This window comes from Balaenoptera acutorostrata, chromosome 11 (assembly GCF_949987535.1).
Source record: "Balaenoptera acutorostrata chromosome 11, mBalAcu1.1, whole genome shotgun sequence".
Lineage (NCBI taxonomy): Eukaryota > Metazoa > Chordata > Mammalia > Artiodactyla > Balaenopteridae > Balaenoptera > Balaenoptera acutorostrata.
In genome coordinates, this window is record NC_080074.1 from 44,098,525 (window position 1) to 44,126,353 (window position 27,829).

At 36.8% G+C, this 27,829-nt stretch overlaps 1 protein-coding gene across 1 annotated transcript in view; it reads left to right on the forward strand.

Annotated features, from left to right (window-relative positions):
- The first annotated feature begins 9,824 nt into the window (after nt 1-9,824).
- The window catches only part of CAPS2 (calcyphosine 2), a 38,845-nt gene continuing 20,840 nt past the window's right edge, over nt 9,825-27,829 (forward strand). Inside the window, 6 exon segments of the mRNA XM_007198355.2 lie at nt 9,825-9,933; nt 13,805-13,974; nt 18,810-18,873; nt 18,876-18,931; nt 20,763-20,830; nt 25,373-25,492. Coding sequence (XP_007198417.2) covers nt 9,828-9,933; nt 13,805-13,974; nt 18,810-18,873; nt 18,876-18,931; nt 20,763-20,830; nt 25,373-25,492 — 584 coding nt within the window. The 5' untranslated portion in view covers nt 9,825-9,827.

Consider the following 27,829-nt stretch of genomic DNA (forward strand, 5'->3'; position numbering starts at 1 on the left):
ACCGGTTCATCTGTACCATTTTTCTAGATTCCACATATATGCATTAATATACAATATTTTTTTTTCTCTTTCTGACTTACTTCACTCTGTATGACAGTCTCTAGGTCCATCCACGTCTCTACAAATGACCCGATTTTGTTCCTTTTTATGGGTAATATTCTATTGTGTATATATGTACCACATCTTCTTTATCCATTCATCTGTTGATGGGCATTCAGGTTGCTTCCATGACCTGGCTATTGTAAATAGTGCTGCAATGAACATTGGGGTGCATGTGTCTTTTTGAATTATGGCTTTCTCAGGGTATATGCCCAGTAGTGGGATTGCTGGATCATATGGTAATTCTATTTTTAGTTTTTTAAGGAACCTCCATACTGCTCTCCATAGTGGCTGTATCAATTTACATTCCCACCAACAGTGCAAGAGGGTTCCCTTTTCTCCGCACCCTCTCCAGCATTTGTTGTTTGTAGATTCTCTGATGATGCCCATTCTAACTGGTGTGAGGTGATACCTCATTGTAGTTTTGATTTGCATTTCTCTAATAATTAGTGATGTTGAACAGCTTTTCATGTGCTTCTTGGCAATCTGTATGTCTTCTTTGGAAAGATGTCTATTTAGGTCTTCTGCCCATTTTTTGATTGGATTGTTTGTTTTTTTGATATTGAGCTACATGAGCTGTTTATATATTTTGATACACACATTTTGACAGGAGTTAATTTTGAAAACAACAGCAGATTAGAAAAACAACTTGATTTTGTGGGAAGAGAACTGGATTAGGCTTCAAAAGATCTTAGCTCTAATTTGGGTATCTGACACTTGGATGAGTAGTTCAGGAAAGTTACAGCATATTAGAGTAGAATGGAACCTTAGAAATATCTCAAACCAGACCTTTCCTTTTACTGATGAAGAGTTGATGCCTGAAGACATTGTGTGCAGAGCAAAGAATAAAAGGAAGCTTTCCTGATTCCCAGGCTTTTCCCCTTTCCATTCTATCAGTATTTTAATTTGTAATTATATATATAATTATATATGTGATCATTTATGTATATGTGTAAATGTGCACATATTTAAAGTAATATATTTCTCTTATCTCCCTCCCTTTGTCTCTCTGTCTCTCTCTATATACTGCAGTCTTGTCTTTTTAAATAATTGCAAGCTCCTGGAGAGTGGACATCACGGCATACGCCTTAATTTCTATCCTTCTCATAACATCCACCTGGGACCTGGACACCCGGTAATGTGCCCTATAAAATATGTTAAATAGAATTCACTTAAATGAAGAATTGCACAACTGCCACGGATCCGGGCCGGGCTTTGTCTCTCTCCTTGCGCAGGACAAGCGCAGATGAGTGAGTCCGCTCCAGACCCGCGCCGAGGTTTAGAGGCGCTGTGGAGCTGGTACCCTAGAAGGCTCGGGAGGCCCTGACTTAGAAGAGTTCATGCCTCGGGCTTTTCCACGAGTACCACTGGGGCGGCGGGAGCTCCTGCGGCGAAGGCCCGGCTGCAGGAGGACTGGCAGAAGGAATGGCAGCTGGGGGCCGGGAGGTGGGGCGAAAGGAGCGGGGGACTCGCCTACGACCTTTCTTTCCCTGGAGGCTCGGAGGCCCAGCGTGGAGACACCTGTTGCCCGGCAACCTGCAGACGCGGGCCTGGGCTGGCCAGAGCCATTGCTGGGAACTGTCTCCTTCTTGCTCCTCCTGTCTGAAGCCATCTCAAGGGAGTTCTCTCGGTGGAATTGCTTCAGTTTATACCTTTTCCAGCCCTCTCATTTTGGACTTAGTCTTTACCCGGATTGTTGGGTCAATTCAGGTTGGTTGCCGCTTGTGTCCCACCCTAGTCCATGAATCCCAGGTAGGAAGAGGGTGCTAGTACATTGCAGGTGCGCTTAAGTATAATCTCAACTTTTGGGGGAGTGAATTGGGGGCAATTACTCTGATTGTTTTGAAATTAGGAATGACCCCAAGTTCCATTCAGATACTTACGTCTGTTATCACCTGGGCTCCAAGGTAGACTTGGTCCTCACCAGCATGGAGCTTAAATACTAACAATTTATTTACACATCTCTTTCCTCTCTCCTTGATTATGGGCTGAATTTGATCAATTTATTCTTTGTTTTCCACTATGTTCTGATTTTGTATAAGCAACGCCCTAGCCACTAATACCACTAACCAAAAGAGAAGTGATGATAATTGGAGTTGGAAATAATCATCTTTAAAAATGAGAGAAGTGGGAGGTGGGTTCAATTCTTTTTGGTAGCACAAAAGCTAACATGGTAGACGTGGATCTGTTAGTCCACAACATTCATTACATGCTAGAAATAACATCTCATGACTTGGCCACAGTTTGAGTGGAGACAGAAGCCATCAGAAGTGCTCTTCCAGGGCAGACAGCAGAAGCAACAAGAACTACAATCCTGCAGCCTGTGGAACAAAAACCACATTCACAGAAAGATAGACAAGGTGAAAAGGCAGAGGGCTATATACCGGATGAAGGAACAAGATAAAACCCCAGAAAAACAACTAAATGAAGTGGAGATAGGCAACCTTCCAGAAAAAGAATTCAGAATAATGATAGTGAAGATGATCCAGGACCTCAGAAAAACAATGGAGGCAAAGATCGAGAAGATGCAAGAAATGTTTAACAAAGACCTAGAAGAATTAAAGAACAAACAAACAGAGATGAACAATACAATAACTGAAATGAAAACTACACTAGAAGGAATCAATAGCAGAATAACTGAGGGAGAGGAATGGATAAGTGACCTGGAAGACACAATGGTGGAATTCACTGCTGCAGAAGAGAATAAAGAAAAAAAGAATGAAAAGAAATGAAGATAGCCTAAGAGACCTCTGGGACAAAATTAAACACAACAACATTCGCATTATAGGGGTCCCAGAAGGAGAAGAGAGAGAGAAAGGACTAGAGAAAATATAAGAAGAGATTATAGTCGAAAACTTCCCTAACACGGGAAAGGAAATAGCCACCCAAGTCCAGGAAGCACAGAGAGTCCCATACAGGATAAACCCAAGGAGAAACATGCCAAGACACATAGTAATCAAACTGGCAAAAATTAAAGACAAAGAAAAATTATTGAAAGCAGTAAGGGAAAAACGAAAAATAACATACAAGGGAACTCCTGTAAGATTAACAGCTGATTTCTCAGCAGAAACTCTACAAGCCAGAAGGGAGTGGCATGATATAGTTAAAGTGATGAAAGGCAAGAACATACAACGAAGATTACTCTACCCGGCAAGGATCTCATTCAGATTCGATGGAGAAATCAAAAGCTTTACAGACAAGCAAAAGCTAAGAGAATTCAGCACCACCAAACCAGCTCTACAACAAATGCTAAAGGAACTTCTCTAAGTGGAAATCACAAGAGAAGAAAAGGACCTACAAAAGCAAACCCAAAACAATTAAGAAAATGGTCATAGGAACATACATATCAATAATTACGTTAAACGTGAATGGATTAAATGCTCCAACAAAAAGACAGGCTTGCTGAATGGATACAAAAACAAGACCAATATATATGCTGTCTACAAGAGACCCACTTCAGACCTAGGGACACATACAGACTGAAAGTGAGGGGATGGAAAGAGATATTCCATGCAAATGGAAATCAAAAGAAAGCTGGAGTAGCAATACTCATATCAGATAAAATAGACTTTAAAATAAAGAATGTTACAAGAGACAAGGAAGGACACTACGTAATGATCAAGGGATCAATCCAAGAAGAAGATATAACAATTATAAATATATATGCACTCAACATAGGAGCACCTCAATACATAAGGCAACTGCTAACAGCTATAAAAGAGGAAATCGACAGTAACACAATACTAGTGTGGGACGTTAACACCTCACTTACACCAATGGACAGATCATCCAAAATGAAAATAAATATGGAAACAGAAGCTTTAAATGACACAATAGACCAGATAGATTTAATTGATATCTATAGGACATTCTATCCAAAAACAGCAGATTACACTTTCTTCTGAAGTGCGCATGGAACATTCTCCAGGATAGATCATATCCTGGGTCACAAATCAAGCCTCAGTAAATTTAAGAAAATTGAAATCATATCAAGCATCTTTTCTGACCACAATGCTAAGAGATTAGAAATGAATTACAGGGGAAAAAACGTAAAAAATACAAACACATGGAGGCTAAACAATACTTTACTAAACAACCAAGAGATCACTGAAGAAATCAAAGGGGAAATCAAAAAATACCTAGAGAGCATCCCTGGTGGAGCAGTGATTAAGAATCTGCCTGCCAATGCAGGGGACATGGGTTCGAGGCCTGGTCCAGGAAGATCCCACATGCCGCGGAGCAACTAGGCCCGTGAGCCACAACTACTGAGCCTGCACTCTGGAGCCCATGAGCCACAACTACTGAAGCCCACGTGCCACAACTACTGAAGCCTGCGCACCTAGAGCCCGTGCTCCGCAACAAGAGAAGCCACCACAATGAGAAGCCCGCGAACCACAACGAAGAGTAGCCCCCGCTTACCGCAACTAGAGAAAGCCCGCACGCAGCAACGAAGACCCAACACAGCCAAAAATAAATAAATAAAATGAATGAATTAAAAAAAAATACCTAGAGACAAATGACAATGAAAACATGATCCAAAACCTATGGGATGCAGCAAAAACAGTTCTAAGCAGGAAGTTTATAGCAATACAAGCCTACCTCAAGAAACAAGAAAAATCTCAAGTAAACAATCTAATCTTACACCTAAAGGAACTAGAGAAAGAAGAACAAACAAAACCCAAAGTTAGCAGAAGGAAAGAAATCATAAAGATCAGAGCAGAAATAAATGACATAGAAACAAAGAAAACAATAGCAAAGATCAATAAAACTAAAAGCTGGTTCTTTGAGAAGATACACAAAATTGACAAACCATTAGCCAGACTCATCAAGAAAAAGAGGGAGAGGACTCAAATCAATAAAATCAGAAATGAAAAAGGAGAAGTTACAACAGACACAGCAGAAATACAAAGCATCCTAAGAGACTACTACAGTCAACTCTAGCCAATAAAATGGACAACCTGGAAGAAATGGACAAATTCTTAGAAAGGTATAACCTTCCAAGACTGAACCAGGAAGAAACAGAAAATATGAACACACCAATCACAAGTAATGAAATTGAAACTGTGATTAAAAATCTTCCAACAAACAAAAGTCCAGGACCTGATGGCTTCACAGGTGAATTCTATCAAACATTTAGAGAAGAGCTAACACCCATCCTTCTCAAACTCTTCCAAAAAATTGCAGAGGAAGGAACACTCCCAAGCTCATTCTATGAGGCCACCATCACCCTGATACCAAAACCAAAGATACTACAAAGAAAGAAACTTACAGACCAATATCACTGATGAATATAGATGCAAAAATCCTCAACAAAATACTAGCAAACAGAATCCAACAACACATTAAAAGGATCATACACCATGATCAAGTGGGATTTATCCCAGGGATGCAAGGATTCTTCAATATATGCAACTCAATCAATGTGATACACCATATTAACAAATTGAAGATAAAAATCCATATGATCATCTCAATAGATGCAGAAAAAGCTTCTGACAAAATTCAACACTGATTTATGATAAAAACTCTCCAGAAAATGGGCATAGAGGGAACCTACCTCAACATAATAAAGGCCATATACCTCAAACCCACAGCAAACATCATTCTCAATGGTGAAAAACTGAAAGCATTTCCTCTAAGATCAGGAACGAGACAAGGATGTCCACTCTCACCACTATTATTCAACATAGTTTTGGAAGTCCTAGCCACGGCAATCAGAGAAGAAAAAGAAATAAAAGGAATACAAATTGGAAAAGAAGAAGTAAAACTGTCACTGTTTGCAGATGCCATGATACTATACATAGAGTATCCTAAAGATGCCACCAGAAAACTATTAGAGCTAATCAATGAATCTGGTAAAGTTGCAGGATACAAAATTAATGCACAGAAATCTCTTGCATTCCTATACACTAATGATGAAAAATCTGAAAGAGAAATTATGGAAACACTCCCATTTACCATTGCAACAAAAAGAATAAAATAACTAGGAATAAACCTACCTAGGGAGACAAAAGACCTGTATGCAGAAAACTATTAGACACTGATGAAAGAAATTAAAGATGATACCAACAGATGGAGAGATATACCATGTTCTTGGATTGGAAGAATCAATACTGTGAAAATGACTATACTACCCAAAGCAACCTACAGATTCAATGCAATCCTTATCAAATTACCAATGGCATTTTTTAACAGAACTAGAACAAATCATCTTAAAATTTGTATGGAGACACAAAAGACCCCGAATAGCCAAAGCAGTCTTGAGGCAAAAAAATGGAGCTGGAGGAATCAGACTCCCTGACTTCAGACTATACTACAAAGCTACAGTAATCAAGGCAATATGGTACTGGCACAAAAACAGAAACATAGATCAATGGAACAAGATAGAAAGCCCAGAGATAAACCCACGCACCTATGGTCAACTAATCTATGACAAAGGAGGTAAAGATATACAGTGGAGAAAAGACAGTCTCTTCAATAAGTGATGCTGGGAAAACTGGACAGCTACATGTAAAAGAATGAAATTAGAACACTCCCTAACACCATACACAAAAATAAACTCAAAATGGATTCAAGACCTAAATGTAAGATGGGACACTATAAAACTCTTAGAGGAAATCATAGGCCGAATGCTCTATGACGTAAATCACAGCAAGATCCTTTTTGACCCACCTCCTAGAGTAATGGAAATAAAAACAAAAATAAACAATGGGACCTAATGAAACTTAAAAGCTTTTGCACAGCAAAGGAAACCATAAACAAGACAAAAAGACAACCCTCAGAATGGGAGAAAATATTTGCAAACGAATCAATGGACAAAGGGTTAATTTCCAAAATATATAAACAGCTCATGCAGCTCAATATTAAAGAAACAAACAACCCAATCCAAAAATGGGCAGAAGACCTAAATAGACATTTCTCCAAAGAAGACATACAGATGGCCAAGAAGCACATGAAAAGCTGCTCAACATCGCTAGTTATTAGAGAAATGCAAATCAAAACTACAATGAGGTATCTCCTCACACCAGTTAGAATGGGCATCATCAGAAAACCTACAAACAACAAATGCTGGAGAGGGTGTTCAGAAAAGGGAACACTCTTGCACTGTTGGTGGGAATATAAATTGATACAGCCACTATGGAGAACAGTATGGAGGTTCCTTAAAAAACTAAAAATAGAATTACCATATGACCCAGCAATCCCACTACTTGGCATATACCCAGAGAAAACTATAATTCAAAATGACACATGCACCCCAATGTTCACTGCAGCACTATTTACAATAGCCAGGTCATGGAAGCAACCTAAATGCCCATCGATAGATGAATGGATAAAGAAGATGGTACATATATACAATGGAATATTACTCAGCCATAAAAAGGAACAAAATTGAGTCATTTGTTGAGACGTGGATGGACCTAGAGAGTGTCATACAGAGTGAAGTAAGTCAGAAAAAGAAAAACAAATATTGAATATTAACGTATATATGTGGAATCTAGAAAAATGGTACAGATGAACCGGTTTGCAGGGCAGAAGTTGAGACACATATGTAGAGAATAAACGTATGGACACGAAGGGGGGAAAACCGCGGTGGGGTGGGGATGGTGGTGTGCTGAATTGGGCGTTTGGGATTGATATGTATACACTGATGTGTATAAAATTGATGACTAATAAGAACCTGTAGTTTAAAAAAAAAAAAAAAAAAGAAGTGCTGTTCCCTCCTCTTGCTACTGCCAACCCCAACATAGCCCAACTGGATATTCAGTGCTTTAGGACAAAGACAACCCTTGGTATGCATTCTAAAGATGAGCTCACAGGCCATTTGTGTGAAATGCTGATTCTTTTACCACCAAGTTTAGTTTCCGGTGTTCTTTAGTCTCTGCAGCTAATTCCCCTTCCCTTCCCCTCCCCTTCCCTATTACCTGTACCAGCAAAGGTGTAGCACTGGAAAGAGGTCTGAAACCTGTTTGACTTTAAACTCTGCAATAACTAGCAAATAATTTGGTGAAGTAAAATTTACTTTTCTGGGTTTGAAAGTCAGAAGGTTGAGCTCTTTTATCTATGCTAGTAATTGTAATTCTGAAATAACTCATATCTGAATTGACTGAATGCACTTATTTAACAAATATTTAAGCTCCCACTATTTTCCTGTTAAGTGCTGACGTACAGGGTGAGGAAAACCAGTAGTAACCCTTGCCTTTTTGAGGATTACAGTAGAGTGGTGAAGAATAATAGCTACCATTCATGCTTTAAACACCTTATCTAATTTTTTGAAGACAGAATTTATAGATGGGCATTATGATCATGTCATAATTAAGTGCAGAGAAGTGAAACTAAGAATGTGTTTAAAATGTATTCAGGTATTTGATTATGCATTAGTTTACTTATTGACTAAATATTTATTAAGCATCTGCTATATTAAGGGCATGAGATACCAACCTTCGTGGTCTTGATAGTTTTTTAGGGAGATAAAAAGAGCTAATTTCAGTGAAGAGTGATGACTGTCATGCCTGGGGAAGTAAGGAACGAGGAGCACGTGGACACTTAAGAGTATAAATTTTGTTGTTTTTATTATTTTCAAGTGAGTTATAGTGACTTAAAGTGGCCTATAGTGATTTGAAATGGCTATAATGTTACTAAGGTATAAAAAACTGTGAGGCTGATGTATGGAGAAAATCACTTAGCCGATTGCTTAGTATCTGTGTTTCAACTTGGGTTCGTTGGCCACTAATCATCCTGGCAAATACAATAGGTCTTGTGAAGTGACTAAAAGCAAACAACCCCCCTCCCCCCAGCCAAACCAGTAACAGTTTTTAAAAGTTGCTTCTTCCTGAAAGATATCTCTGAAAAGAAAGCCATTTGCTAGTGCTGTAGGGGTATTTTCAAATCTAATGATCTGTGATGCTTTCAGAATATGTCTGCTATTGGTTGGTAAATCTTCCTGACTTTACTCTTGCAGTAGAATCCCAGGCTTAGGGCAAGGGATTTTTAGGGGAGAGGGCTATGGAAATGGGTGTCAATGGAAACAATCTATAATATGAATAGAAGAGAGTTTTATTTGAGCCAAACTGAGGACTATAGCCTGGGAGACATCCTTTCAGATAGCTCTGAGGAAATGCTCTGGAGAAGCCTGGTTTTCAGCACAGTTTTATATCTTGTCATAACAAAGAACATCATGACAGGGGCACATTCCTTCAAGGTTTCAAAAAAGACACCTGCACAGTGAGTCAGTATCACCTGGAAAGGGAGTCTTATCATTGAAGGAGTACTAGTACTAGTCAATGCTGTTTGACATCTTAGCTCCTCTCTGACCTGTGCTTCCATCCTGACATCTTCTCTTTCTCACTCTGATCATCCTGCCTCCCTTTTATAAGGTGATTAATTGGGTCCACCAGATAATCCAGGATAATCTCCACATTTTGAAATCCTTAACTTAATCATGTCCGAAAAGTTCTTTTTTGCCATTTAAGGTAACATATTCACAGGGTCTGGTGATTAGGACATGAACATCTTCAGGGGGCCATTATTCAGACTAGGATTTACCCCATAAATGTTGCCCTACATAATGCAGTTGCCTCACAAAAAGCTGCTTTTGGTGAAAGGTCTAAAAGTGATTAACCACCCGATTTCTTTCCATGTAATATTATTATGTAATTTGTATGGCTTATTTAAAATTAGAATAAGAATTACCATTTTATATTTGTTTGACATTTTTCAAAGTACACTGCATGATAAATACAGGAATTTGAATGGATTTAGAGGTTAAAGGAATTGCTGCTTCTCCTACAAGTCAAACTCAGCCATTCTCTAAAAGAAAGAAGCCACTACACGTATGTACGCTATATAATTTTCCTCTTGTAGGATGATTCATTAAATAATTTTCTGACTCCTTTCTTCATATTTTTATGACTACTTATACTTCCAAATATTTAGGATTAACATTTCCTAGATTTGAATAGTTGAACCAGCAAAATTGAAGATAATCATTATTTGAAAATTGATCATTACTTGAATTATTTTTATTTTTTTATTTTTTTTAATATAAATTTATTTATTTGTTTTTGGCTGTGTTGGGTCTTCGTTGCTGCATGCGGGCTTTCTCTAGCTGTGGCGAGCGGGGGCTACCCTTTGTTGCGGTGCACGGGCTTCTCATTGTGGTGGCTTCTCTTGTAGCAAAGCACGGGTTCTAGGTGTGTGGACTTCAGTAGTTGTGGCACGTGGGCTCAGTAGTTGTGACTTGGGGGCTCTAGAGCACAGGCTCAGTAGTTGTGGTGCAGGGGCTTAGTTGCTCCGCGACATGTGGGATCTTCCCAGACCAGGGCTTGAACCCATGTCCCCTGCATTGGCAGGCAGATTCTTAACCACTGTGCCACCAGGGAAGTCCCAGTTTTATTTTCTTTAATTAAGCTTATCATTGTTTTCTTCTTATTATTTAAAAAATTATCTATGTATGTCTGCAGAAAATATAAAAAATAAAAATGGTAGAAAGAAGAAGAAAATAATATACATTTTGTGTAAGTTAGGTAGGAAGAGAATCTGGGCTTCTATTATTAGGACTTTTATTCTTTTCAACCTTCATAATATCACTGTTGTGTATATCATTGATTAGGTGCAAGTCTAAAGCTACTTTGTCCCTGTAACCACCACAGAATTGAGCAAATATAAAATTTAGTTTAGAAATACATAAAAGTGATATATATTTCCTTGCTATTCTTACTGTTTCAAATATTGAATGCCTACTGTTCATCAGTGAACATGATATATGTTTCAATAACTTACATCACTTAATTCTTACAACAAACCTTTGAGGTAGGCATTATTATTAACCTGCTTTTATTTTTTATCTATCTATCTATCTATCTATCTATCTATCTATCTATCTATCTATCTATCTATCTAGGAGACTGAAGGAGTTATTACTTGCAGTAAGTAAGGAGAACACCAGGGATCTTTTCCCAAAGCAGTATCTCCCTGAACTGCAAAATTGGGGAAATTTTAAAGTAAGGGTACATGCATATTCATAAGGGGGCTTGAGCAGAGGAGAATTCAGCATGTAATTGGGGGAAAGTTCGACAGAGTCCAAGCTTTAGTTGACTGAAGTCAGGAGGGTCAAATCATCATTCCATCCCCAACCTGAGTGGGGGCCTTAGTTCCAAATAAACCTAATTAGTTTAACATTCCTCTCTGAGATGTCTCAGGGTTCCTTCAAAGCATCCCAGAGTTAACTGGAGGCCAGCATCAGGATTTACTGAAGCTCAGGTTCTTTATGTCTTGTTGCAGAAAGAATTTAGGGAGAGACAAAGTGATAGGTAAGAAGTGGATTTATTTATAGAGGTACAACTTCCATAGACAGAATGTGGTCTGTCTCAAAAGGCGAGAGAGGCCCTGGGAGAAACACGCTCCACAGAGCGTGGGCCATCTCAGAAGGTGAGAGGCCTAACCTGCTTTTAGATATGGAAGAACTGAGACTCCTAGAGATTAAGTGACTTGCCAGGATTTTGAACTTTAGTTCTGACTTCAAGATCTGTGCTCTTTACTCTGTGTTCAGCCGTCTCCCTTATATACATGAGTTAGTGCTTTGAGGCTTTTATGGTTCACAATATTATGAGTTAAATCTGAATTATTTGATAATTTGAATCAAAGCAGCCCTTCCTGGGGGAGGCTGTACATGTGGAGGGTCAGGGGGGATATGGGGAATCTCTATACCTTCCACTCAATTTTGCTGTGAACCTCAAACTCTTCTAAAAAATAAAACTCATTAAAAAAAAATGAGTTGGATAAAAAAATTGTTGGATACAAAAATATCCAACTGTTAAAATAAAGGGCCAGATAGTAAATATTTTTGGCTTCATGGGCCATGCAGTCTCTGTCGCAACCATTCAACTTTGCTGTTTTTGTGAGAACACATAGACAGTTTGTAAGTAAATGAGCATCGCTGTGTTCCAATAAAACCTTTCTGTATTTATAAAAACAGAGCTGGGCCTAGTTTGCTGACCGCTGGCCTAGGGATTTATAAACTATAATTTATCCTTATTCTGGATTGGCTAGCACAATTTGGTTGGAATTAGATAGGAAAGGTAACTGCCATTCTGAAATATTTATCCCTATGACCTCATTATTAAATAGATCTATTTAACAGATTTGAATAAGTCTATTAAAACATTTTCTGGAGAATAATAATGGTCATGATTATGAAAACTACAGCTATATTTTATTTAGATTTTCTTCCTAAAGTTAGATGATGTTATAATGTTTCCAAAATATAATTAAGAAAATATTTGATGGGTGATAGAAGTGTGCTGCTATTTTAGTCTATGTTTCAGATATAATACATAATAATATATATTATATTAAAATTAATTAAATATAATCAATATTATATACATTTGTTTTTATTTTATTATTATATATTAAATATATATATCCATTTAAATGATCACCTTGTGATTTTACATTTCTACATTTTAACTATTTATTAGGATAGTACTTAAAACAATACCATTTTAAAATTGATACTGAGCTGAATTTGTTTTTTCCTACTCTTACTGTCAGAGTGATGAAGCCCAGTCTTGATTAAAATTTCTGTACTTGCTATCAGTATAACAAAAATGACCCGTTAGATGATATTTCAGAAGTAAGCTATAAATGCTTATGGGTAAATTATTTCCTGCTTTTATTAACTTGAGCTTTCCCTAAGATTCATACATAGTTCTTATTCCATGGTGGCTAAGCTCACTGTAATTTTCAGGTCTTTGCACAATTTTTGGCAATAAAATCAAACATTTACAAACATATACCTGTATATATTTGTCACTTCCTTGCTTAAAATCCTGTACTGTCTTCCCATTACCTTTGGGATAAGGTCCAAGTTCTTTAACTTGTATTATAATTGAACAGCTCTGGCTCTGAAGCCTTGCCTCATCCTTCTCCTCTGGGTATAGACTTGGATACAACACTTTCAAAGGGTTGTCCTGGTTTTATACTACTTTTGGAGCTACTGTCCCTCTCTGGGACAATATATATTTGCTTAGTATTCTTTTTAGATTTCTCTTATCCAATGGCTCTGTTATCTTTCATCCCATGGAACTGTGGCAGGGAGCCAAATAACACCAGAAGATAGAATATTTCAATATTCTAGAAATGGCAACCAGAGATTCGCAGTATTAGTGATCTCCAATTCCAATGACTGTTCTGGAAGAAATGACTGGCAATGGAGTTTTCTGGGGCAGGAATAAAAAACCTATCCAAAACTCCTAAGAAGAAAGAAAAGTCATTTTTTCTTCTATTTTAGAACCAGGAGGAAAGTGGTGGTGGTGGGGAGGTGGTGGTGAGATGAATTGGGAGATTGGGACTGACATATCTACACTAATATGTATAAAGTAGATAACTAATAAGAAGCTACTGTATAAAAAAAAAAAAAAAAGAACCAGGACTGATCTCCAGCTGGGAAACAAGATACAGGCTTAAATGGTATTTGAGGCCAGTGCCCATTGTGAGCAGTTCTGTGTGCTTTGATTGCTCAGTGATGTTGTACCAGCTAAATGTTTTAAATATGACCTCTCTTTAGAAAATAGATTATAATGGTCTGTTTCTTAGGCATAAATGCTAAGGTAAATGGTAAACCTGTTAATGTTAATAAGGAAAAATTAATAATAATTCTGATTTTTTTTATGGCGATAGTATACTTTTTACTTCTAGGAGTAAGACATAATACCTGAAAATTTGCCAGTGCCAACAGACAAATATAAACTAAAATATCAGCAATACAAAACTGAAATGAAAGAGGGATACAAACAGTATAGTCAGAGAAATGCACAAAAGACAAAGTCAAATATCACACATCAACAGACTCTGAGAAACAAGATAGATGACAAGGTAATGTATAACGCTTTATAAAATAGTAATGAAATTTAAAGAAAACAGTTACACGTATTATAGAAACATCTTTTTGTCTGATATGTCTTGCTGTTAGTCATAATAAAGTACAGTAGCTAACATTTATTTCTGTGTGCCAGTGACTATTTTAAGTATTTTACTTACATTAACTAGTTTATTCTTCACAACAACCATAATGGGTTATTATCACCATTTTCAGGCATGAAAACTTATACGACCTACTGACCTACTCATCTTTTCTCTGTTAGTAGTTTTCCACTTGCCTTGGGTTGGAAATAAGACAGTATTATATATCTGTTTTTGATGTAGCTGTCTTGAACTCTGTTGGTCTCACAGATTAAATTTTGAAGTTGAAAAATGGTTTCAGACTTTAAAGCGACCCTGTTTTATTCTAAAACTGTCATCACTCCGTGATTGTCTTCTAGCTCAGTTTGGGAGATGTTTTTAATATCGAATTGCTGAAACTGTTATACTTTAATTTAATCTTAATTAGGTATAAACTCACCATTCATGAATATAAGAGCAAAGTAAACATAATAAATTTAATGGCTTTCCACAAGCATACCAGAAAGGTCAATCTCGAATTTTACAAAGGTTTGAAAACATAGTTTATGATACTACTGGCCATACTTTATGAGAGCCCTTAGGTACAATTCTTCATTCAGTTAACTTTTAATAAGAATAATGTATTTTCAGGGAGGTTTGATGGTTGTATTTACTTAGCATTTTACTGTAGGTAAAAAAATGATAAATTGTAAGTAGATGCGGCATATCAGCTTTTTTTTTTCTAACGCATGTAGGAACTATCTAGAACTGACTAAATCACATGGTGTTTAGCTAAAAGACTAACAAAAGTTATGGGATTATTTGGTCTCTTTTATTTCAAAACAAATTTTCCAGATCCAAACAGATGCACATAAATATAATATTCTAGTATCTGTAGTAATAGACAGGATAATTTCATAACCATTTAGCGTCTGGCTGTGTATTTTTTGTAGGATCTACCATGTGACATTTAGATCACTGTAATAATGTTGGGAAAATAGAATGAAGGTTTCTATAAGTGCGTGCTTTATTTTCCATGGCAAAACGGTTCAAATAGTTTTAAAGTAAAACCTTGGTGTCCTTGAACACAAGTTCAAATGAGGACGCTTGTTTACTTTTGGTTTAAGAGAAGACAAATATTGTTTGCAAATCTTCCCATATGATTGTAAATATTTATATAGTATGAATAAAGGGTTTTATAAATAAAAGCCAATATTTGCATATTTTCTTCTGGAGAAGATCCTGTTTTACTTCTTCGATTTTTTTTTTAACCTGCATTTAACCTACATATTAAAAGTTTAATATGTTCTTGATAGTCTTGTGAAAAAGCCCTGGTTTCTATATATTCTATATATAATAATCTTGTACTTAAGGGGTTTGAGCAACGTATCTGATGTCTTTTTAAATGTATACCATTATGAGAACCAAAACTGCTGTATAAACGTGCTGTTAGTAAATCCTATTATTATTACATGAATTAACACTGGAATAGTAATCTCTGGAAATAGAAGAGGTCCCTGATATCCAAAACATAAGCCCTGCTTTAAAGCAGGGAGCCACTTGTAAATTGATTCTCTTTGCTGATAAAGAAAAGCTAGGGCTTCCCTGGTGGCGCAGTGGTTGAGAATCTGCCTGCCAATGCAGGGCACACGGGTTCGAGCCCTGGTCTGGGAGGATCCCACATGCCGCGGAGCAACTGGGCCCGTGAGCCACAATTACTGAGCCTGCGCGTCTGGAGCCTGTGCTCTGCAACGGGAGAGGCCGCGATAGTGAGAGGCCCGCGCATCGCGATGAGGAGTGGCCCCCGCTTGCCACAACTAGAGAGAGCCCTCGCACAGAAACGAAGACCCAACACAGCCATAAATAAAATAAATAAATAAGATTTGAAAAAAGAAAATGCTCCCTATTAATAAAAAAAAAAAAAAAAAAAAAAGTAAAGCTAAAGTTAGATATATTTAGAATCCAAGATAATAACTAAAGATCATAGCTACTAACTAATCAGGCTGATATATCAGTCAACTGATAATGTCAAACAGTAAAATAAAAGTTCCACTCTGCTTGATTGTTAAAGGCAAATTTCCTGTGTTGAGTTTTCCTTCCATTTAGTATAAAAAGGTGGTGAATCTCTTATTGTCAAATTGTTTTGCCACCTAAAACGTAAACTTATATGTGTGTGTCTATATATATATATGTATTTTAAATAGTGAAACATCTTTAAATAAAACATGAAAATCATTAAACTTCAATTTTACAGAAAATAATATTAATTCCCAAATTAATATTAATTAATTGTACTTATTATTAATCATTCCAGATATACCTTTTTTCACCAACTCTATAAAAAGACAAAAAATCTTCTGGATTTAGAAACAATCACCCTAATTCATCCATTCATTGTTTATTCTTTCAAAAATAGTTATCTAATATTTAACTACATGCAAGGTACCTTTCCAGGCACTGGTGATAAGTCAGTGAGTAAAACAGACAAAAATTCTTGCCCTTACAGAGCATATAACCTAATTAAGGAGTAAGCAAGAAAAAAAAAAAAAAAGAACAAATGAATGAATGAACCGATCAGTTCATCTAATTATGAGAGATGATGATAAATGCTATGGGTAGAAGGGAACTGGAAAGGCTAGGACTCGAGGTTGGGGTAGCAGTTTGTACAGGGTCATCAGAGAAGATCTCTTCCATAAGGTAGCATTTTAGCACACATATGAAAGGGTTAAGAGGTAAGCCAGTCAGGAGAAACTCTGTCATGAAGTGTCATGAAGTAGGAGTGGGCCTGGAGTGTTTCAGAAATATCAGGAGCAGTGTGATGAGAGGGAACAGCGAGGGAGAGGTGGGAGGAGATTGTTCAGTGAGTTAAAGGGAAGATGAGGCTGGGAGGCAGACCATGGAGGTCTTGTAGACCGCTTAAGGACTTTGCCTTCTATTTTGTTCTGTTGAGGATGGGTCTTATTGAGGAGGTCATCACAGTAATCCAGGCAAGAGGTGAGGACGCTTGCCTGGACCGAGGTGGTCGCAGCAGACTTGGATAAGAAGTGGTCACGAGGAGGAGTCGGATTCTAGATAGATTCTGAAAGGTAGGGCTGAGAATATTTGGTGATGGATTGGTTTTAGGCTTGAGAGAAAGGAAAGATGAAAAGCGACTCTAAGGCTTTTGAGCTGAGCAATCGGAAGGGTGGATTTGTCAATAACTGGAGTGGGGAAGACCACTGTGAAGTCTGATTTGGGGAGGTTAAATTTGAATACCAAGTGGAAATGCCACTGTTTCCTTTTTGTAAAAGATTAAAAACAAGTTGAAACAAAATAAAATGTTTTTGAAAGTTTCCTCCAACCTACACATAATGCAGAGCTTGGCTTCTACTTAAACATATCTGTCAATTTAATCTTTTAAATTTACCTTATATAATTCTAAACATTTTTTTGGTGCCTGTTAAAATAAATCACTATTTAGGAAAAACAGATATTATTGGGTAAATAAATAAAATTATAAGGTATCCTCGTAAATTTGTTCCCCAATAGTACATACTTAAGATTTATTATTCATTCATTGAATAAATAGCAAGTGCTCACTACATGTGGTCCTGTTCTGGCACCAGGGATCCTGCAATGAAAAAGACAGACAAGGTTCCTGCCCTCGTGGAACTTACATCAGGAGAGGCAGGCAACAAGTCATAAACAAATGTATAATAAAGTTTCATGTAGCAATCAAAGGTCATGAAGATGGAATGTGACCTTTCAAGGAAGATCTAAAGTAAGAACAAATCCTGGGGGAAAGACTCTTGAAATCTATTATGTTTTTGACAAGTTGCTATCTTATTGGGGCATTATTTTTTGTTAAGCTCATGTAAGCACATCCTATATTCAGAGAAAAATTTAGTGGTTATCTCTTTAGGATCCTTGTCAAAAGTTCAGAAATAGCAGACATAAAACCAATGAATCACCGAAGTAGTAATTAGTAAAAGTTTTGTGCACACACCAAAAAGACAGTTTGTGAACTGGGAGTACTCAAATCAGACACGGGATGAGACTCAGGAATCTATTGTTATAAAGCAGTTTATGTAGTGAGGCGGCAGTGACTTTATTCTTCACAGTGGTTGGTTATAATATGAAAATTTTCTTAAATGATAGGGAATTGGTTAGTGGTTATCAATTTGGGGGAACAGTTTACGTTTTGCTTATGATTTCCAGAGACACAAGCAAGAAATGACCCAGGTCAAGTTAGTCTCACTTGTCTTGCAAAATAAGCCAAATTAAGCTTTGCTTTTATGACTAAACTGGTATTGTCTGCTCAGGGAATTTTCAAGGCTGATCTCTGTTTGTGTTTGATTTTAACAATCTCAAAGGATACACCCCATCTACTGGTAATTTACTTGTGAACTTAATTTTATAAAGGAGTGACATGCCCATATTTATTAAGTTCACAAAGACTCAAATGGACAATTATAATAGTTGCTACTTTTTATGAAATGCTTACTATATGTCGGGTACTTTTATAAGTGTTGGACATGTATCATCTCATTTATCATTTTCGTGTGTGTGAAGTAGTTACTAATGTTAATTCCCATTTTATCTATGAGTAAACCGAGGCACAGAGGTGTCGTCTAGCTAGAAAGTGGGAGAGCTGGATTCAAACAGGCAGTCTGATTGTCAGAGCCTGTACTCTTAATTTGACATATCCAGTGATCATTTTATCCTTTATTTTGTTAAAAACAAATATTCTAAGTATGTGTATGAGGGTTCACTTATTGCTTCACGTCTAGTGTGTACAAGGTGCAGAAGCCATCACAGATGATCTTACAACTCTGGATAGGAAAGCCCTCCTACAGCAGGTTATGCAGACAACCCTTACATCACACAACAGAGTACAAGAAAATCTGTTGCTGTAAGTTATTGGTATTTTTACTCATTCGATAAGATAATTTGCCCTCCAAGATTTTACAGACTTAAAATTGGATAATTGCAACAGCTGAATTTGGACAGAGGGGAATATTCATTAATATGCAAATTCAGTCCTCACTCTTACCACAGATTGGCATTTGGTATGTTTACTGTGGAAAAATCATCTTGAATCTTTGGGAGTTCGTAAAAATTTAGTTTATACTGTTCAAAATGTTCATTGACCACTACTTATGACAATGGGCTAATCTGCATCACCCCTTCCCCCAGAAAGAAGTAGCTGGATGATTTATTTTTTATTTTTTGAAAGTTATACACTAATACAACTGTAGAAATTCAGGCCAATTAAGAAAAATAGCAGGGATAAAGCAGTTTTTCTTTAGTAAAAGGGAAACAAAGCTCTAGACTCTCAATATCTCAACTTTAAATTATATGTTTTACAAAATCACTGAGATTGCTTAATGAGTATTATTTAGACCAGTTCTTGTACAAATAGATGGTTAAAACATTTCTATAGTGTCCTGGAGTAAGCAGACCAAGCTGCTTGGAGTTGGAGTCCGTTGGCTACCTAGACACCCACAGGTGATTAAAATCTTAGGCACACCTGTAATGGATTGATGGAATATCAGTATGTGTTGGCTCAAGAGTTGAGAAAATTCTGCTTTAGATGGCCTAAATAATAATAAAACATGGATTTAACTAGTTACATTATCATTATCATTGAGGGGAAATTCAAAATAGATTTTATTTGGATAACAATCATCCAGAATCAATACATTTTGAACTGACAGTGATTTGTAATCAATCTCTGGGCCAGCTGGACTGATTTTCTGTGGCTGTCCCAAGTTAGTAATTTGTTCTTTTACTAAAATCACATATACATTATTTTCTATGCCTATTATTGTGTAGATATTTATACTTAATAGAATAAGGAGTATTGCCAGGATGAAAAAAAAATTTAAAAAGCTACTTTATAGGGCAATGTTTTGTCCCAGATAGGGCTTATTTTGATATATTCCTGAAGTTATACTTGCATGGATGTTACTTAAGGCCCATTGGGTACTGTTCTTGGTATAATCTAAAGCCATTTGGGTGTCAGTGGATTTCTTTTCCTTATAATTACTTTCTTAGTGAAATCATATCTAAATTCACCATCAAGCACATTTTACTCTATTGTGGTAGCACTCATTTATCAGGTTTTTAAAGGAAAGTTTATGTGAGTAAACTTTGAATGCATCTGAAATTAGTACAAATTTACTTTTAAAATGTAGGTGGAAACACTTCAATTTAGTTTTTAACTAAATAAACAACAGAAGCAGTGAACCTATGGTTTTTATGTCCATCTCTTCTAGTTTGTCATTTTTCAGTGTTATCAGATCCTTTGCATCTGTGTGACTTCTGCTTCTAATCTGCTTTCTGTTTACACAGACCTCTAAATCAGTGTGCCTGAGGGTGGTTCTAACCTTTCCTCCAAAGTGTAAGCCACCATAAATGTCAACGCCCAAGGTGGGCTTTCGGCGTGGACTCTGTATTCATTAATGTCACCTCTTTTGCTTGCTTCTGGGTTTTACATCCATTGTCTGGCCAATATGGAAATCTCCTATGATTTCTAACAAAATTTAAGTGTATTATTTTTTAGGAAATAAATGTATTTTTAGGTTAAAAAATTGGAATTTAAATTGATTAATGATGAATACAGTAATCTATATTTAAGAAAGAAACTGGAAGTGTTTAACTTATATTTTAGGACTCTTGTGTTAACTATAGGATTGTTCTGCCTTATGGACAGTGACATTTTCTTTATTTTCTCTTCTCAGGAAACTGTGGCTGCAGAGAAGAAGAAACAGACTGTCGCAGAGCAAGTGATGACAGACCACTTATCCAGGTAAGGGTTAGTAACTCGTAATAGAAATCCATTCAGAAGGTATTCATTAAATTTCTTTTTTTGTACATGACACCCATATCTTTGGGTGTCAATCAACAAGTGGTCAACTCAGAAGTTTCCACACTTTCTGTGTTCACTGCACTTGTTGTGTTTTAGTTAATTTTTTCACCAGACTCCTTGGCCAATAGAAATACCCAACAGTTCTATTTATTAACTATTTTTGTCTAAACAACTTAGTAAATATTTACTTTCTAACAACTTAATGGTCATCTGAAAAATAATACACATAAATTGAAAGAAAAAATATTTTAATTTCATTCTTAAATAAGCACAATTACTTACTAATGGGATGTCTGCACTTCTTGGCACCCCACAATCTCTCAGACCTTAGAATTGTGTAGGATTTTGCCACCCTCACTTTCTAGCCCACATGGCACTTGCTTTTTATCACAGCAACTCTAGAAAAGCTGGCTTTGCAAAGATGTGATATCATTCATTGAAGGAGTGTAGCATGATATCTTGTTGAAACTGTGAATTATCTTGAACTAGTAGTTTTTGTGGTATCCAACAAATATGAAGTATCACTATGTCCCTCAAAAGTTAAAAATATCTAGAGGTGTCCCTGTGAGTTCCCTGTGACATCCCAGTGTGACTTAGTGAACAGTTTGGGAACTGTGAGACCATCAAGAATTTTAAAACCTAATGTAAAGTGTCACAACCCTTAGAAAACTATATAAAGTTTCAATACCTGCTGTGCTTAATTGCATGAATATGTAAGTACTGTAGGATTCAGAAGAGGCTGGAATAGTCTATGAAGTCTTCAAGGAAGAAGTAAGACTTAAGTTTAGCTTTGAAAAAAATAATCGTTTCGTTGGGTGGCAGAGAGAAAGAATGATGGTCTACATGCATGTGTCTTAGTTAATTCTTTGAAACAATTAATTTTATTTACAGTCTTTGGTGTATCTCCATTATCTCATGAACTGACTTTATGTTTTCACCCCCAGAATGCCACCACAGTATCTCTTCATAAGATGACTAGTGACATCCATATTGCTGGACTAATGGTGATTTCTTAATTCTCATTTACTTGACCCATCAGTGACATCTGTCTGGGTTGAAAACTTCCTTCCCTTCAAAACACTTTTCTTTTTCTCCCTTGACTTCTGGCATAGCACACTTGGCTCATTTTTCCTCCTACCTTCCACTCCTCAGCCTCCTCTCCTGGTTCCTCTTCATCTCTCCAGTCTTTATACATGGGAATACACAAGGGCTCAATTCTTAGACGTCTACATTTACTCCCTAAGTGATCTCACCCAGTATCACGTCTTCAGTAACCATCTACATGCTGATGCTTTCCTAATCCAAGATCCCAAAGTAACATTTTCCAAACTGGGTTCCTGAAAGTGGTTTCCCTTCCCTCCCCTCATGATGAAATCCTCTTTAGTTTTCCTCCATGGCAATCCCATTCTTTAAATTATTTAGGCCTAAAATCTTGGTGATGCATTTAATCCCTCTCTTTCACTCAAATCCTATATGCAGTTTGACAGCAAACACTCTCAGGTCTACCATCAGGATAAATTTACCCCCTCTGCTGCCACCATCCCTGTTCACACTGTCATCTTCTTTTTTTTTTTTTGAATTTTATTTAATTTATTTTTTTACACAGCAAGTTCTTATTAGTTATCTGTTTTATACATATTAGTGTATACATGTCAATCCCAATGTCCCAATTCATCCCACCACTGCCCCCCACCCCCACCACTTTCCCCCCTTGGTGTCCATACGTTTGTTCTCTACATCTGTGTCTCTATTTCTGCCCTGCAAACCAGTTCATCTGTACCATTTTTCTAGGTTCCACATATATGCGTTAATATATGATATTTCTTTTTCTTTTTTTTTTAGCATCTTTATTGGAGTATAATTGCTTTACAATGGTGTGTTAGTTTCTGCTGTATAACAAAGTGAATCAGCTATACATATACATATATCCCCATATCTCCTCCCTCTTGCATCTCCCTCCCACCCTCCCTATCCCACCCCTCTAGGTGGTCACAAAGCATGGAGCTGATCTCCCGGTGCTATGAGGCTGCTTCCTACTAGTTATCTAGTTTACATTTGGTAGTGTATATATGTCAATGCCATTCTCTCACTTTGTCCCAGCTTACCCTTCCCCTCCCCATGTCCTCAAGTCCATTCTCTACGTCTGCATCTTTATTCCTGTCCTGCCCCTAGGTTCTTCAGAACCTTTTTTTTTTTTTTTTTTAGATTCCATATATATGTGTTAGCATACAGTATCTGTTTTTCTCTTTCTGACTTACTTCACTCTGTATGACAGTCTCTAGATCCATCCACGTCTCTACAAATGACCCAATTTCGTTCCGTTTTATGGCTGAGTAATATTCCATTGTATATATGTGCCACATCTTCTTTATCCATTCGTCTGTTGATGGGCATTTAGGTTGCTTCCATGACCTGGCTATTGTAAATAGTGCTGCAATGAACATTCGGGTGCACGTGTCTTTTTGAATTATGGCTTTCTCTGGGTATATGCCCAGTAGTGGGATTGCTGGGTCATATGGTAATTCTATTTTTAGTTTTTTAAGGAACCTTCATACTGTTCTCCATAGTGGCTATATCAATTTACATTCCCACCAACAGTGCAAGAGGGTTCCCTTTTCTCCACACCCTCTCCAGCACTTGTTGTTTGTAGATTTTCTGATGATGCCCATTCTAACTGGTGTGAGGTGATACCTCATTGTAGTTTTGATTTGCATTTCTCTAATAATTAGTGATGTTGAACAGCTTTTCATGTGCTTCTTGGCCATCTGTATGTCTTCCTTGGAGAGATGTCTATTTAGGTCTTCTGCTCATTTTTTGATTGGATTGTTTGTTTTTTAATATTGAGCTGCATGAGTTGTTTATATATTTTGGAGATTAATCCTTTGTCAGTTGCTTCGTTTGCAGATATTTTCTCCCATTCTGAGGCTTGTGTTTTTGTCTTGTTTGTAGTTTACTTTGCTTTACAAAAGCTTTTAAGTTTTATTAGGTCCCATTTGTTTATTTTGTTTTTATTTCCGTTACTGTAGGAGGTGGATCAAAAATGATCTTGCTGTGATTTATGTCAGAGAGTGTTCTTCCTATGTTTTCCTCTAAGAGTTTAATACTGTCTGGTCTTACATTTAGGTCTTTAATCCATTTTGAGTTAATTTTTGTGTATGGTGTTAGGGAGTGTTCTAATTTCATTCTTTTATGTGTAGCTATCCAGTTTTCCCAGCACCACTTATTGAAGAGATTGTCTTTTCTCCATTGGCACACTGTCATCTTCTGTCTCCTGGATTATTTCAGACACTTTTTAACTGGACTCATTGTATCTGCATTTGCCCCTATTGGTCTGTTCTCAACCCAGCACCCAGAGTATGTCCATTAAAAGACAAGTCAGATCAAACCCTCCAGTAATTTCCCATCTCAATCGGAGTAAAATCTATAAGACCTATGTATTGGTTATATATCACCATAAAACCTAGTAGCTTAAAACAGCAGTCATGAATGATAGCTCATCTATCTTCAGGTCAGCTGTCCAGGCTAGGCTTGGCTGAGTAGCTCTTTTCACTTACTTTTGCCAGTTATATATGAGCAAAAGCAATGGGCTTAATTCTGAGCTTAAGCCTTAAGAAACCTCATGTGTTTCCATTTGCCTTTTTGTGCTTCTGCCATCTTTGTGAGAAGAACACAGCTCGGTCAACCCACTGGTCTCAGGAAGAAAACACTTTTATAAATGCAGCCAGGCCACTTAGCCAAGATTATCCTAGATGAGCAGATCTCCAACCAACCTACCCTTGCATGAATTAGTTCAATGGAGATCAGCAGAGCCATCCAGCTGCCAAAGCAAATCAAATAGCTAAGCTTAAAGCCAAAGGGAAAGAAAGTACACTACACTTATAATGAGGCCATGGCAAGGATGCGGATCAGGAGTGCTGAAAAACTGAGGTCAATAATATGTTCTCCCCAAGCCCTGCATGATTTGCCCACCGTTAGACCCTGGACCCCTTTTCCTACTTCTCTCCCTCTTGTTTACTCTGCTCCACCATCTGGCTTCCTCCCTGTTCTGAAACATATCTGGTTCACTTCTGTCTCAGGTGCTTTGCATTTATTTTCCCCTCTGCTTGAAATGCTTTTCCCACAGAAATCCATATGGCAGCTTACTTACTTTGCTTTCTGTCTTTATTCAGAAGTCACCAGCACATTGTCTTTTTGTTTAAAGAATAGTAAGAGGAAGACATGAAGCTCTGAGTTCCCTCAAAAATTTCAATTTATTTTTAGATAATGCTTATGGAAAAAGAGATAGATAAGAATATTCACTTTTTTATGGTCAGTGTTTTTTAATTATTAAATTTATTCATTTAATATCTGACAGATCATGTATTCTGCCAGTAGTATAAATTGGCATTTGTATATGAGCTTTTCCAACTGCTTATAAATATGTGGATGCTAGAGCAATTCATTATAACATTTAATTGTCAGACTTTGTATTTTCCTGAATAGGGCTGTAATCAGTGATCCAGAACAAAATTTAACCACTGAGAAGCAAGAAATTGCTCATATCCTTCCAAATTCAAAGCTGGTACCTCTTCGATTTAGGAAAAGAACACTACATGAAACAAAGTAAGAAGGTTTTACTTATATAAAATGAGGATGTAGTATGTTATAAATGTATTTTTCAAATGTACTTTTGTATCTAATGGAAAAGTTTTTCTGCATGTTTTTGCTTTTTTCTATATAAAGGAAAGTGGAATTTTTGGAGTTCAGATCCCAGTTATGCCACTTTAAGATATCGGGGTACACTTTGCCCTCCAGATCTTGTATTTAGAATTTAGGAATCATAGCCAGTACCTTAGGCGATAATATGTGTGAAAAGACACAATACAGTAACTGAGACACTTGTATGTGCACAATATATATTGGCTGAATTTCAATGACATAATATATTAAAAATTAGTATTGTTTAAAAATTATTACTTTCTGCCTTTTACTTTGTACTTTATAAAATCTTTGGTTTGGTATGGACTTTTACAGTCTGCTAGTGCAGTCCACTGAAATTTCTCAGTGACTTCACTGACAGTTGACGTCTAGCCTCAGATTTAAAAGAATAGAAAACCCACCAGTTCCTGCAGCAGTTCTTTTATATTTTCAGACTGCCATAATTGCTAGTACTTTCTTATAGCTTTTATCTTTTTATCTCATTCTTATTTTCTGGAAGCCTTTGTTTCCATGTCTTTAAATATTTGAAGGTATCATGTATTAATTTCCTATTGCTGCTGTAACAGATTACCACAAATGGTATTTTAAAACAACACAAATTTATTCTCCTCCAGTTCTGGAGGTCAGAAGCCTAAAATCAAGGTGTTGACAGGGCTGCATTCCTTCTGGAGGCTTCAGGGAAGAATTCATTTCTTTGCCTTTTTCAGTTTTTAGGGGTTACCTTTATTCCTTGGCTTGTGGCCCCTTCGTCCATCTTCAAAGCCAGTAATGGCTCGTGTTATATCAGTCTGAGGCTCCTCTTCTGTAGTCACATATCTCTCTGCTTTCCTCTTATAAAAACACTTGTGATTGCATTGAACCTACCTGGATAATCCTGGTTAACCTCCTCATTTCCAGATCTTTAACTTAATCACATTTGCAAAGTCCCTCTTAACCATATCATGTAAATTAACTAACTACGTGTTCTGAGGATTAGGATATGAATATCTTTCGGAGGCCATCATTCAGCTACCATATACCTAAACATCTCTTTCTTAAAGTAAACTTTTATAGAAATAAAACATTGATTCACAAAGTGTACACATTTTAAATGTACACCATAGGAATTTTCACAAACTGAACAATACTCATGTATCATTCCTAGACCAAGAAATAGGACATTACCCCAGAAACCCTCCATGTGCTGCCCCTCAGCTACTATCCACCTCCTCTGACATACCAGGTTAACCTCTCTACCTTGATATTGTAAGTATAACTATCTGGTTATATATTTACATGAAATCGCAAAATTTGGACGCTGTGTCTGGCTTCTTTTGCTCAACATTATGTTTGTGAATTTTATCCATGTTATTTGTAGTTGTCCTTTATTCTCATTACTGTACAGTATTTTATTGTACAAATATAGCACAGTTTATTTACTCACAGCTGTTGGTGGACATTTGGCAATTTATGAATAGTGCCGCCGTGAACGTTTGTGCATTTTTTGGGTGAACATATGTACCCATTTTTGCTTAGTACACACTTACAAGTGGAATCGCTGGCCCATTTAGTATGCATATGTTCAGCTTTAAAAAATACTGCCAAATAGTTTTCCAAAGTGGTTGCTGCAATGAAAACTCCCACCAGTAGCAGTGGGAAGGTGCCAGTGGTGCCATATCTTTGCCAGTGCTGGGAATTGTCTATAGTTTTCATTTTAGTTCTTCTTATGGGTATATATTGGTGATTTTCACTTGCATTTCACTGGAGACTAATGATGTTGAGCACTTTTCATATGTATATTGATCATCTGGATATCCTCTTATAGGAAATGTCCATCCAAGTCTATTGGGTTATCTTTTTCATATTGATTTGTGGAACTTATTTCTATATTCTAGTTATGTGTCCTTTTTAAGCTATGTTTATTGGATGTATCTTTTCCTACCCTGTGGTCACCTTTTCATTCTATTGACCATGTCTTTTGATGAACAAGAGTTGCTAAGTTTATAATAGACCAGTTTACCAATCTTTCCATTTATTGTTAGTGTCCTTTGTGTCTTCTTTACAAAATCTCTCCCTACCACCAACTCATTCCTCTGACTCGTAATGCCACTTAGGTCATATGCGAAGTTGTTATAAATGCATGGTTGGCTTCTAGGCTTTTTTTTTCAGTCTCATCTACCTGTTATGCATTCCTGCACCAATATTATCCTGTCTTAATTAGTATTGTTATATATTAAATACATAAAGCTTGTTTAGCTTTAA